Source organism: Scardinius erythrophthalmus, assembly GCF_964197995.2.
Source record: "Scardinius erythrophthalmus genome assembly, chromosome: 19".
In the NCBI taxonomy this organism is placed as follows: domain Eukaryota; kingdom Metazoa; phylum Chordata; class Actinopteri; order Cypriniformes; family Leuciscidae; genus Scardinius; species Scardinius erythrophthalmus.
This window is the reverse complement of record NC_138239.1, coordinates 10,494,038-10,508,290: the sequence shown is the minus strand read 5'-3', so window position 1 is coordinate 10,508,290 and position 14,253 is coordinate 10,494,038. Positions and strand designations below refer to the sequence as shown.

At 37.8% G+C, this 14,253-nt stretch overlaps 2 protein-coding genes across 2 annotated transcripts in view; one reads left to right on the top strand and one right to left on the bottom strand.

The window, feature by feature from the left end:
* Positions 1-1,445: 1,445 nt before the first annotated feature.
* Positions 1,446-4,127, bottom strand: LOC308707630 (piggyBac transposable element-derived protein 4-like). Its single transcript, XM_081394235.1, has 2 exons — positions 3,825-4,127; positions 1,446-3,520 (listed from the first exon to the last, which is right to left on the bottom strand). The coding sequence occupies exons 1-2, from the start codon at positions 3,986-3,988 to the stop codon at positions 1,711-1,713; spliced, it is 1,974 nt and encodes a 657-aa protein (XP_081250361.1). The 5' UTR covers positions 3,989-4,127; the 3' UTR covers positions 1,446-1,710.
* Positions 4,128-7,226: 3,099 nt separating this feature from the next.
* asap2a (ArfGAP with SH3 domain, ankyrin repeat and PH domain 2a) overlaps positions 7,227-14,253 on the top strand; it is a 60,284-nt gene continuing 53,257 nt past the window's right edge. Inside the window, exon 1 of the mRNA XM_081347713.1 lies at positions 7,227-7,809. Within this exon, the coding sequence (XP_081203839.1) occupies positions 7,684-7,809 (126 nt within the window). The 5' untranslated portion in view covers positions 7,227-7,683. The remainder of the gene's footprint in view (positions 7,810-14,253) is intronic.

Here is a 14,253-nt window from a genome sequence, read left to right as displayed (position 1 = left end):
GTCCATAGAGTAGCTAAACCACTCGACCAAAAGTCGTATTGTAACAACACCTGCTTGTTTGGCTTTTTTACTATGTATAGCTCAGTGGACTTCGTGTTAACACACATTTAAGTACTGTAACATTGGTGGGTCAGCATATTAGTTCAAGGTTAGTACAAGACTTTGCTGCTCTGCTGAACACCTGCTCGAGTCTCGACACGCAAGCGCAACGGCAGACATATCCAGCCTGAGTGGTTGAAAGACTCGTCGTTATTCATTGTGTCTCAGTGTCTGGACGCACATGTTAAGCTCACACGACGCACGCAGCTCGGGTTTAGCAACAGTACAGTAAAGAACAGGGTTGAAACTATATTTCTGCTTAATTGTTTAGGGCAGGGGTCACGAAACTCGGTCCTGGAGGGCCTGTCCTGCAGAGCTCCATCGCACCTGCTTGAAAGTGTCTAGTATGCCTAGCGAGACCTTAGCTGGTTCAGGTGTTTAATTGGGGTTGGAGCTAAAATCTGCAGGACAGCGGCCCTCCAGGACCGAGTTTGGTGACCCCTGGTTTCGGCTAATATTTTTTTAAATACAACCATCTCGCCAATTAACCTATTTTGTTCATTTATTTTTATACAGTAGTGCTCATACTAGTCTTTATAAAGGCAGTGTCAAGGTTTTAAATGTTTAACTTAATAAAATGTTTCATGTGGAACCAATTAACTGGTGTCAAGTCAATATTAATTGAATATGTTTGAATCAACCTCTCATTCCAGTATGCAGTAGCTTGGGAACAAACAGACAGAGAAGAATCACTCTCATTCACTTTCATACACTGACTCATGGGTGTATATGGTCTAATTTTGCTAAACTTAAATTTACATAGAAACAGGTAAGTGGAATAATTCATAAATCTTATTGTTTTTGTTCAGTTTAAAAATAAAAAAGCCAGTTATTCAGGATCTGTACCTGCTGAAAAGTTCCTTTTAACCCCACTAAACAAGTTATCAACATTTTTCCTACACTCCATGATGCTTTGCATGAATTATTTGAAGAACATCGAGTTGCAAACAATTAATGAAACCGTTTAAAGTCGACATAAAATGAAAGTTTCAAGATTGCATTAAGTCTTTTCTTTCCAATTGTGACGTACATATCAGAGAGAAATGGCTTCTCCACTCGAACAAGAAAAGATTTAGGGCAGGACTTGATTTTGGCAATTGGGAATTGATTGGATGGGAGTAACAGGTTGTCCCGCCCTTGCGCCAGTAAACACCATCAGAGAAGAGATGTCACTGTAGGAGGGAGAAGTTGTTATTTTGATTCAATCTTGATTTAGATTTTTTTTTTTAAATATGTGCACGGATAAATCATTTATAATAAATACTGAAATATTCCATTAAAATTTCATGGTGACTTTTACTTGACCCATATCATGCAACAAATAAGCAAAAGGAGAGATACCAAGTAGCAGTTCTTGCATTTTATTTGACAGAATACTAATATAACTAGTTGGTCCGATCCAATAAAGATACAAAAAGTTCAACTATATACATGAAAACTAAGAAAATAGAATGGATATAGAAAAAAAAAGCAGTTCAAAAACACATTATACAAATCTGAGTTTTATAAAGTCTACAATGTAAGAAGTTACTATATAGAGAAAAAAGCACTTCAGTGGAGTGAGTGCACAGCTTTAAGTCAACCGCCTCTTGACAAGACACAACAATGCACTTATTTTTCCCCGTGCTTTTCAGTGTGCCATTTTCTGAAGCAGTTCCTTGTAGGCACAAAGCACAAAGCTACACTGCATTTTGAACAGTACACAGGTGTCTTTATTTTGAGACCTGAAAGTTTGCAAAAGACACAGATTCTCCTCCCACTTGTGGCATCTGACCCGTAATACTCTGGCCAGCATGGCTCATTCTCTGAGTTGACCTCAGTTGTGGACGGCTCTGGGTCACATGGTTTGAATGTCTTGGGGGCAGGTGATGAGTTGGACAGTGTACCAATCCTTACCAGCTCAGACACAAGTGTCTCTCTATATTCCTTCTGGGTGAGAGGGCTCTTATTCTGAGATCTGGACAGTTGCTGATGGAGAATAAAACTGTTCACCACGGCGATATCGATGAAATGAAAAAAAAAGGTCTTGTACCATTTTTTGGTTTTGTGTAGGACATTGTAGTACCCAATTAGAGCATCCGAAACGTCCACACCTCCCATATATTTATTGTAGTCCTTCGTTGCTGCTGGAATTGGGATCTCCCTAATTTCCCACTCATTCTTGGGATTCCTAACACGCCTGGTGATGGTAGCACCATCATATGCCTTGTGCATCGTCGAACACATTGAAACCACCTTTGAGTCCATCCACCTCACAAAGAGGAGCTTACCTTTCCGAAGCCAGCGCATGGATCCCTTTTGGGCTCTGAGGCTGAGTTCATTGGTCATTGTTCTAGGAAAGCCCTGTTGGTGGGAACGTATCGTGCCGCACGCAAGTGTCTTTTTATCCAGCAAGTCCAATAAAAGGCCTGGGCTTGTGTAGAAGTTGTCCATATAAACCTGGTAGCCTTTGCCAAGAAGAGGCAGATCCAGGAGGCGTATCACAGAATCGTAACTCAGTCCTTTACCTGTGGCCAGCGAAGATTTACCTTCATAAACAAAGAAGTTCCACGTGTAGGCACAGGCAGAATCAGCAAGAACAAAGAGTTTGTAACCCCACTTGGTAGGCTTGTCCTTCATGTACTGCTTGAAGCCGATTCTCGCCCTAGTAGCCACCATCCTCTCATCCACTGACAGCTGTCTGTTTGGATGGAAGTACGTTTTGCACGCATTGATGATTTCAGTGTAAAGTGGCTTGATTTTGAAAAGTCTGTCATGGTCACAAGTCCCTTTTTTCAGTGCATTCGCTCGATCCTCCTTAAGATCGCAAAGATGCAGATTCCAAGTGATGGCATTAAATCTGCACCTGGACATCACCGATTTTGGAAAAGGTAAAGAGTAAATGTCTTTTTTGGACCAGTAGTCTAAAACATTTTTTCCGCTGAGAAGGCCCATGTAAATAACCAGCGCAATAAACGAATACATTTCATGTGCTTTCAAAGGCACCCAAGGGAATTTTTTACCATCTTCAGACATCCTCATTTTTCCATAACTATTTGTGTTCGTCACAATGGTGTCTATCACAGAGGTTGAGAAGAAAAGCTGAAATAGTTGTAAGGGGGAATACGTTCTGTCCATGACGACCTGAGGTCCTGGGGTTCGCTTTGGTAAAAAATTGGGTAGCACTGGAGCTTCATCCTCTACGCTGATGTCATTCCAAGTGTCTGTGTCACTCTCCACTGACCGGCCACTTGCAGACCTTTTTCTCACCCGTGGAGAACGAGACCTTCCATTGGGAGTTGACCGTGGACCTGAAGAATCACCACCACAAGATGTGGGGGTTCTGGGGGTGCGAGGTGTGCTGGTGGGGGATATAAAGAGAAGCCGTTGTTTTTTGGGGCTTGGCTCACTTTCTGGTTCCCATTCTTCTTCAGAGTCTAAACTGTAACAAACACAAAATGATCAATGGGCATGCGCGATACACGTGCATCTGATGCTTGCAAATCGAACATGTGCACAAGTAATTTACATGGACATAACAGTTGCAATGCAATTTGCACAAAATCTCGCAAAAATATAAAAGGAACACGCAAAATACACAATGCAATTCACGCAAGCAACATATGCACAAATGTGCGGGACAATTCATATATGCATTGCACGGAACAACAGATTTAAAACAAAATGCACCGAGCACAGTTGATATGAAACACAAATAAGTGAATCAGGTCACAATGTGTACGTACTCCTCAAAATCAGTTTCCTCTTCTTCGTCGGAATCGTCGCTATCGGCCTCTCTCAAAGGCTCCTCGTCGCAAAATTCGTTGTCCCTTACACGACCGAGCTCTTCCAAAGCAGAATTCACACCAAAACGCAGCTTTCGGGCAGCTCTATCCTTTCTAGAAGCCATTGTGTCCACAGACAAGTGCGGGCAACGAAAGAATGTAGATAAATGCTGTTCAGCGTGCTAAACACTTATGAGACATGTGCATTTGCAGAGCCGCAGAGCGAAACGTTACCTGCAGCGCTAGCCTAGTCCAGCAGCAGCTGCAGACCGGAACTCACGAATGCGCAAACCCACTTCCAGTTCCTCCACTAACCCTAACCTCGCTACAGCCATAACACATGCACCCTGACTAAAGGCAAAGCCCTCTCCACCACTAACCATAACCTCACTGAGACTATATAAAAGACTTATAAGTCTATAAAAAGCAGAAAGCTGGGCGACACGGTCTGACCAATCAGAATCAAATATTCCAAGTAAATTAAAAAAATATATTAATTAATTAATAAAAGAATAAATAAATAAATGTTATTAGCACTAAAACACTAAAAGTAAGATAAAAAAGGTTTTAGGCAGGTTTAAGGTCAACATTATGACACAGGTCATATTTATGAGATAAAAAGGTCATGATTAATTATGAAATAAAAGTTTAATATATGACATAAAACAGTAGTGAGATAAAAAAAAAATCAATATTTTGAGGGGAAAAGTGTTAAAATTAGCCTATAAGATAAAACATAAAAAGGTAAGAAATAAAAGTCAAAATTATGACATAATTATTACATAATTATTACATAAAAATACAAGTGTAATTAAAAATATGTATACTTTTTTTTGTCATCATTCAGATTTTTATTTCTCCTTATAATGTCATAGGTTTAACTTATACTTTTTTTTTTTTTTCTCATCAAAATTTTATTGTTTTCCAAATGGAGAAGGGGGGTTACAGACATATCCAAAATCACATGTGACTATGTTGAATTGAGATCTTCGGCAGGTAGAGTTCACAATAATGATTGCCTAGCTGTTGTCCCTGGTCCTATAGGCCTATAGTTTTTATGTCATAATTCATTTTTATGTCAATGCCTATAGTTTTTATGTCATCATTTTAACTTTTTATGTCATAATTAATTTTTATGTCAAGGCCTATAGTTTTTATGTCATAATTTTAACTTTTTATCTCATGTTTGTGAGTTAGATGTTATTTTTTTTTTACCTCATTATTTCAATTTTTTTTTTTTTTTTGTGGCAGAAATGGGCTAAAGAGTATGTCTGTTTTTTCATTGTATTTCTATAATTATTTTGTATATAACTTATTTTTGTCATTGTACAGCATGGGTCAACTGTTGTTGTTTTTAATTGTGCTTTATGAATAAATAGAGTATACATTGAAATTGTAAATATGGAACAGAGTAAAGTACATCACATGGCCTACTCCTGATGTAGCCCCATGTAAGCAGACTGAACTGTACATTGCAGCCTCTGCAGATGTTATACATTCCTAAAGTAAACCTCCTCAATAAGAAACAATTTATAAGAGACACCAGTAGAGGTCATGAATCAACCGCATGCTTTCACTCTTCATTATGAGCTCAGAGTGGAGAGCATATTGACATTCAGAAGAGAGCCTGCTGTGCAAAATGGGAATTAGAGATAAAACTTGCTCATCATATGAATAATTTTACAGTATTCATATATTAACAGGAGTTAATTTGATTGGTTTTGATGTCATTGGGGTCATCAGGGGCCCCTAATGTGTTCAAATATCCACAATACATAAACCAAAAGCACTGTAATAGTATTGTCTTTAATGTTACATTTCCACAGTAGCCTAAACAGTATTAAAGTGTATGAGGCATATATATATGAATAGTGTTTCCTCTTTTTAGCCTGAAGTGACTGCAGTCTTTTGTGAGGATGCAAATGCACATATCTCGCTAAAGGGTTGTAGCTTTTACAAATAGCAATAAATCACTGTAATAGAGCAATAGAGCAAATACATAGTCTTTATTTCACACTGCGCTTGTTTGAACTACTTTATGGAAGGTGTAACTGTCTGAAAATACATGCTCACATAGATTTCTAAAGAGTTATAATCACTGTTAAAGGACTCTTTAATAATGCATTTAAGACAGAATGCAAAAAGTAAAGCACATTTCTGCAGAAAATGAAACCAAAGCACTGTTCTGTGAATGTTGCTTAATATTTAGTGTTCTGATCAGTTAAAAATCTCTTTAGATTGTCCTTTAGAGTCTATTAAATGTGTGTTACTGACAGACAATTTTGTGAATTATTTATGTTGAAAGATAACAAACTCTGATTAATTATTCTCATAGAGCCTACATATAGCATTTATATATACTGTGCATGTGTGTGTATGTATGTATGTTTACTGGACATTAAAAATATAAAATACCAGCTCAATATCTCTTGCAATGGAGATCAAAAACTACTATATCTGATAATCAATGCTAATTCAACTGCTCATAGCAAAGGATGGCTCATTACAGGCCTCAGCAATTACAGAATTATCATTTTAATTAGTCTTTTGTTTCAGAGGCAGGGGAGGGTGAAGCTTATATTGGAAGAGGTATGGCAACTAATAATTCTAATAATGGCACTAAAAGTACTCTTATTCTACAAGCTAATGAATTTATATCCAGGAAGGAGGATGGGGTTTCTTTCTTGAAGCACAAAAGATCTAAAATATTTTGAAATTATTATAGGCCTATAATTACACATCATTAGCAAAAATTCTAATATCATTCACAAACGCATTTGGCCTACAACAATACTTTATCCCAGCAGCCAACAGCGCTCTATTATTGGGCAATTTCAAAAGTGGGCATAAAAATTATTAGTCAGTAAGAACTTCAGTTTCAGTCTATATGACTTTTGAACTACTCACAATGGACTATTTGTATGAATTGTTTTGTCCTTGGAGTTTGGGATTTAAAATCAACAGTACACTTTTGTTGTATGGGAAAGCTGCCTAAAACATTTGAAATAAAAACATTTAAAATAATAATTTGTAAGAAACAACAAAAAACAAAACAAATACATAAAAAAAAAAATCCGTGGTGAGCATGAGTAAATAAAGTCAGAATTTTATTGTTGGGCTTTAAAAACCTAAAAGTAAAAAAAAAAAAAAAAAAAAACATTTGTAAAAAATCCTTGGCTTCAGAGAGACATTAAATGTCAATTTCTTTTATTTACACGCTTAAAAATGTCCTTCTCCACCTTAAGAGCGGCGCTCACGATCCTAAAGGCGATCTACAATCAGGCCACGCCCTGCGTCAGTTACGATTGGCTGAAAGCTGTTAGCTCTGGTTCCTCATTGGTCACTCCTTTCCCATTGAATCTCCTCCACCTTTACTTTGTCAATTTCTGCGCTTTCATTGAATTGCGTTGCAAGAGCTGCATCGACCCAAAGCCTGCAGCAATCTCAGCACGACAACGTACACTACAGTCCCTTAACAGATGAGGACTACATCACCAGACTGGTTTATTATCAAACGGGTGGACCAAATTCGCACTTTCTTTCACTGGTGGAAGAAGTGAGAACCAACACCGTGGGAGAGAGAGAGATTTCCCGTCGTAGAAGCGTCACTTCTCTGTAACGTTAGTTGGCTAATGATTTTTATTAATTCCCAACTTGTCTTTAATCCACCGAGGACAAAACACAGCGATGATAAGACTTCAGGACGCTCATGAGAGTTTTATTTCGTCACTGTATCTCTGAATTTCGACATTAAGTGCACCACAACCGGTCATTAAAAGGATTAAAACCGACATTTGTGGGTTTTGCGAAAGGAAATACAATGCCGGACCAGATCACAGTGGCGGAGTTTGTGGCGGAGACCAATGAAGATTATAAATCGCCCACCGCCTCAAACTTCACCACTAGAATGACTCACTGCAGGAATACTGTATCCGCACTGGAGGAGGTGAGACTCATAACTTTAATTAACCTGCTAATTTGCTATTGTTAAAACCATGCTGGGTGTTTTGCTTACTTGCAAGACCTCTAGAGTCAGATATTACCCTCCCCTCCCCTTCTTAGAGTAACTAAATGAGTTACTGAGGAGGCAAATCCTTTGTTGATGCCTCACCCATCAGACAACTGCTGTATTGCATTGTCTTATGCTGATGATTAGATTTAATAAACAGTTAGTTCATTCACTGCATATTTAGATAGGCTGAAATACATACATTGAGTGGGTTAGAATTTATATGGAAGAAAAATAATAGTTGATCAGCACCTGTTACAATTAATGGCCCGGTTTCACAGACAGGGCTTAGATTAAGCCAGGATTAGGCCTTAGTTTAATGAGGGCATTTAAACAGCTTTCATAAACGTGCCTTAGAAAAAAACATTACTGGTGTGCATCTTGAGACAAAACAACAGCCCTGACATATTTTAATATATGTCAATGCATGTTGCTTTCAGTTAAAACAGCTCAAACTTGCATTTTAGTCTGGGACCAGGCTCCAGCAACTCACTATCTTGTCCGTCAAAGCTGGTTTCTAGTTGGTCTAAGAGCTGGTGCATGATGGGAATCTGGTTGACCAGCTACAATGTTTCAAAACCCACCTTGACATCCTTAAAGATGGTCCAAGTTAGGACATGATAATTACCAGCTTCAAAAAAAGATAATACACCAGACTACAGTTTAATCTGCTTTACAGTTTTTTCTCACAGCCTGGTCAAGATCCAAGTCTAGCTGGTCTCCGAAACTGGCGAAGCAGGTGTTCAGGTAGTGTGATGATAAGTCTACCAGCCTGAACCCCTCTAAATACAGCCATCAGTTGGGAAGACCATATTAGACCAGGCTCCAAAACACATCTTCCAGTTTTAACTGGATTTTCTGACCGGGAATATGAACGAGGTTCATCTAAAGTGTGTCTATATTGTATAAAAACATCTCATAAGTGAGTGAAGCCTCGCCCTGACCAGATATAAATAGCCTTTCTCAACTCGATGGGCTCTGCTGCTTTTGTGTTGTGTTGAATGGAGACAGCTTCCTGTGGGATATCCATCATCGCAGCTCCAGAGTATAACCGCCATTGATGCTGCAGGCTCTATATACTTGTTATTGAGTATACAGATAACAATAATGTAGTTTGTCAAGATGTTATGCTATCTTAGGGTCAAAGCAGTGACCGTCACTGATAATAGCAAGGTGAGTTTAATGTCAGTTTATTGCTAATGTATTTCACTGGTTATAACTTAAATCCGCTTTTTTTTAATGACATTGGGCTAAATGATTCCTGTTGGTTTTAAGGTAATTCTTCAAATGGGTAACTGCTTTCTATCCTGTGACTGAGTGTTCCTAGGAAAAACTCAGGAAGTCTGGAGCTAAATGATTGTTTTTGGTCTTCCTCTTATTGCATGCTGTTTGTTCGCTCTTTGGCTTTGTGGTCATTGCTTCAGGGACATAAATAGTGTTGCCCACATATTTGTAGATTTATGGAATCGCTGTAATTTGGGTGTTTTTTGTGTGTTTGGTCTCACACTGACCGCTCACCAACAAACAAGAGTCCAAATCAGCATTTTTTTGGAGAGGGATTTCTCGATGCCCTTCCATGTTTTAATGAGAAGCTTTTTGCATTGTGATTGGTTTGCTGTATTCACAGAAAATGTGTTTATGATGCTTCTCTGTATTGTCTCATGACTTCGAAACTGCTTCCCTCATGGGACTCATTGCTTCAGACACTTTAACATAAGGGCCTAATTTAACTTGCAGCTTTTGCCTGATAATAAACAGGACTAGATAGAAGGAATTCTTTCATTATAATTTCTTTTTTATTCAATTACACTGGAAAACAAGTTACTCCAAGTCCATTCTACCCATTTTGAGGTAACAATATGTGGTATGACCTTCACTTGATAGGCTGGTCAACCAAACATTTACTTAACCAATAACCATCAGACTTCTAATGTTACTACACTGAGAAGAACTGCATGTAGTACTATAATGTATTATACAGAGTACTTCATCTACAAACACTAAGGTTTGTGCTGTTCCAGCTATTATTGATTGCATCTTTTTAGTGTCAAGTCACCTCATGAGTAAAATGTGTTTTTTAGACTGTAAATCAGATCTTGGACTGTGAAACATATTGGTGGTTTTAGTTTAATAACCTCTCTCTTTTATGGCGTGGGAGAGTGGGGTTGATTTATTGTCGGATGTGTCCATGTCTTGTTGCAAGGTCAGCTGAGGGCAACGGGTTCAGAATCAATAAGCACCAGTGCACTGCTTAATATGATATCTGAATCTTCTCTCACATTTATCTGAATGTTGATTTTCTGATATGTGACCCTGGACCACAAAACCAGTCACATGGGTCAATTTTTTTAAGCTTTCTATTGATGTATGGTTTGTTAGGATATGACAATATTTGAACATCTGGAATCTGAGAGTGCAAAAAAATTGAAACACTGAGAAAATCGCCTTTAAAGTTGCCCATTTATGTTCGCGATTGTGCTGCATTCACTCACAAAAATAAATGTTTTATATATTTACAGTTGGAAATGTACAAAATATCTTCATGGAACATGATCTTTACTTAATATCCTAATGATTTTTAGCATAAAAGAAAAATCAATATTTTTGACCCATACAACGTATTGTCGGCTTTAGCCATAAATATACCCGTGCGACATGTGACTGGTTTTGTGATCCAAGGGCACATATATGGATATAACTAGACTTTCTTTTAAATAAGTTTAACCCACTTTAGCCCACTTTTGTAGGCCAAAGTAAGCTGTATAGCCTAGTTCAAACTGAGAATTATCTGACTCTCTACTAGTTTAGATATTGGCTGGAGTTTCGTCTCCTTGGTTGCACTTTATCTTTAGAAAGTGTTTCAAACGCATTCGAGGCTTCAGTGCTGCCCTACCCATGTGTAGTTTGAGTGCATCTTTGTAACTTCCACACAGAGTTCACATTCACAGTGTGTCAGTGAAGTGTGTGATCCCGCTGAATGACTCTGCTTGGGGATTACAGGGAATCACTATGGTATTCCTGTTATCCTTAAGAAATGTTGGCATTGACCTTGTTGTCTGCTGAAAACCTTCAGCTGTTGAAGCCAGTGATGCGTTGTTGTCCAGAAGTCATAATCAACCAAATAAGCACTCTCTGAACTACAGTTTCTTTAGATATTCCGGTTTGTCCTTAGGAAAGTCAGGTCACTGTAATATTCTGCTGCCTAGAAACAGCTTGGGTCTCTTTCTCAGTGTTAATTAATGTTTTTTTTCCATTTGTTTTATACTCCACCTGTCTGATTTGTGATGTAACACATCAAAAATAGGTTCTATGCAAAATATGATTTAAATGAATATTTTTATTAATTAGTTGTCATTAGATATTTGTTGTTCTAGTCAACTGGAAGCTACCCTGGCCTGTTCACACCAAGATGAATGTTCAGTGATTAACATTTTAATCTGAATAAAGAATAAATGGCTGTTAATGTTTCTTCAGGCCTATGCAAACATTCACATTGTCAATGCAACAGATTTCTTTAAGGAGAGGTGTTCTAATCACTTTTCCAACACACTTTTGGTCATTTGCACAGAGCTGACAGACAAATTGCTTGTAAAAAATTGGACTGAATTTTTGACACCAAATACTCGTGTTACACCCTTTTGGTGTAAACAAACTCAGGTTCCTCAGTGGTTTTCTGATGGGCAGTGCTGGTCTATTGCTGGAAAGCTATTGTTGTTGCAGGTATACCAGCTTGACCGGCATAGCCATGATTTATTAATCTTATAATGATAACCAACTCAGGTAATTTAAGATGGTCACCAGCTGAACCAGATTAGTTAGTCTACTTGGATTGCTTCTTGATCGCTAGTGTCACAGGGCTTGACAGTTTTTCCAGTTGAAAGATTTAGGAACTCTTCAAAAACCGCAATGAAAATATAAGAAATCATGTGTTTTTTCTTAATTAATGAATACAAGGAGACATTTATTAGCAAAATTATTTGATTTATCAGAATGCAAAAAGCACACTATAGGCTAGATTTAAATATTTCTGTTATATATTGTTTCAATACAAATAAAATAATTATTGAATATGTGCTAAATATAGTTCTTAGTTTCTTGTGATGAAGTAGCCCAGACAGAAACTATGAGAGTTAACTTACTTTTAATACAAGATTTACACAGTTTATTGTGTAACCAAAATACCAATAATAACCAGAAAAAAAAGGTTATGCATAATGCCAGACTTTTAATTATAAACAAGCCCAAAATACACTGGGACTCTTATTTTGAAATGTTATTTAAAATGAGATTTTTTTAATGAGATTTTTTTCAACGTATTACAATATAAACACCATCAAGTAAATGTTATCATAATTCATTGACAGTAGATTGTATGTAATTGCTTGGCATAAATGCGTGGCATTCATTGACTGTGAACTACGCTGAAGCCGCAAGTCTGTAGAACCCGGAACAGCGCCTGCGTTTTGACTTTAAGCATGCAGCAAATTTAAATAAACTTAGACTTTTAAGGACCCACAGGGACTATTTTTATTTGAACACATGCTCCTAAATAAATTTTACACTTGGCACTCTTCACATTTTAGCCGCAAATGCAAGTAAAACACTCTCAATGCTGATGGAACCAGCAGCTGCTCCGTGGAACAGGTGAGATGTGGGGGGTTTAAAAAGCACCAGTAGTTGAGATTACGGTGTACAAAAGCTAAAACAACATTAGCACCTGCCACCTGTCCTCTGTAAATGTTAAGATGCTTTTTAAACCTGCTGTCTTTTGAGACCATAATTCACTCCTTGTGATTAGAAAGTCAACATAAAAAGGAATTTGCATTCCATTTACATAAACGTGACATTCAACTGGATTTTTTTTTTTTTTGGATGTAACTTTATCCATCAGGATTTGATTGGAAAATACGAGAGCTTGGTGGCATCTCCTGCGGTGGAGTAAGTGCTTTTCTGGTGGTCACCATGCTGTGAATCCATCGTAGCTCACTGTATTTTTGGGAAACTTTCCCTTTGATTTGGGCCAAAGCCACGGCCCTTTCCCAATAGATTCTGGAGTTCTGTATCTTACATGGTAGATGCCAAAGGATCTTGAATGAATCCCTGATGACATGTTGGAAAAGCGGGGTTGAGGAAATCCCATTAATTTGGTGGAGCAGGTTGCATTGATCTGCTAGGGTTCACAAGTGCACTGGCTTTGTTTAGTGAGTGTTGATGGGGGCAGGGAGACCCTCTGTCCCATCTAGGGGGTTTGTCACAGATTACCAGGGACAACTCCCTTTTTAGGGCCATTGTTAACTGGTCAAGCTCTACTTCTTCATTAATGAAGTTCCCTCCATTGATTTGTTGCTGTGTCCTTTTTGAAAAAGGCCATCCATTTCCCAGGGGTGGCTGGTAATCGTATTACACTGTCTCTTTCACTTTAAGCAATCCCAACGGCAAATTTGAGGACATTTTTTTTCCCCTTTGGCTTATTAAAATCCTAGTTTCTACTCTTTAATCAAAATTTGTAATTGTCTGTAGACCTAAATATTAACAATGCATAATATATTGCTAACCATATTGTTTTTTATCATTATTCACTAGTATTGTTATGATTCATTAGACTAATATTTACATTACTTATTGATATAAATATATTCTGTTTTCATTTCAGCACTCAATTTCAAGTTGATTAGTAAAAGTGTTTTTCCTTGCACCGTGGAAAAAGCAAAGTCATGATCTCAGTTTTCATCTAGTGTTCAGTTTTTTTCTTCTAAAATGTACGAACGCCACCTGCATATACATTTCGACATGCTCGCTTGGGCTCTGGATTGCTGCTATTTTTACAGCTGCTGAATTTTTAATGCTGCTGCCACTGCTGAAAGCTTGTAGACGTGAGGGAGTGTTCATCTTTGAAAAACAAATAAAAATCCTGCAGAACTCACGTTTCATTTTCTCAGTTTTTGACGTTAAAGGAGTAGTTAATTAAAAATGAAATTTATTTACGCATCCTCATGTTTTTCCAGACCCAGAGATATTCATACAGCTATATTCCATACAACCTGTTTATAGTGACCACATCTGTAAAGGTCCAAAAAGGACAGCACTATAATAATACCATAAAAGTAATCAAAAAGCAGTAGTATTGCAGTATTCCAGACAGTTTATCTTCAATGTGGAGTGTGGGAACTGTTTCTTTCACATTCAACACATCTCCAGCACACACATTTGGCCTTCATTTTGTCAGATTGTGCCTTCATCAGTCTCCTGGAGTTTACACACTCCCTTACAGTCGCTTTAAATTATAAAGCAGTCATTAAAACAGGAGCCAGTGTATGTCTCTCCGTGTCGCTTTTTTGTTTCTTAGGTAATCTGAGTTTTGCCACAAAGCAACAGCAAAAA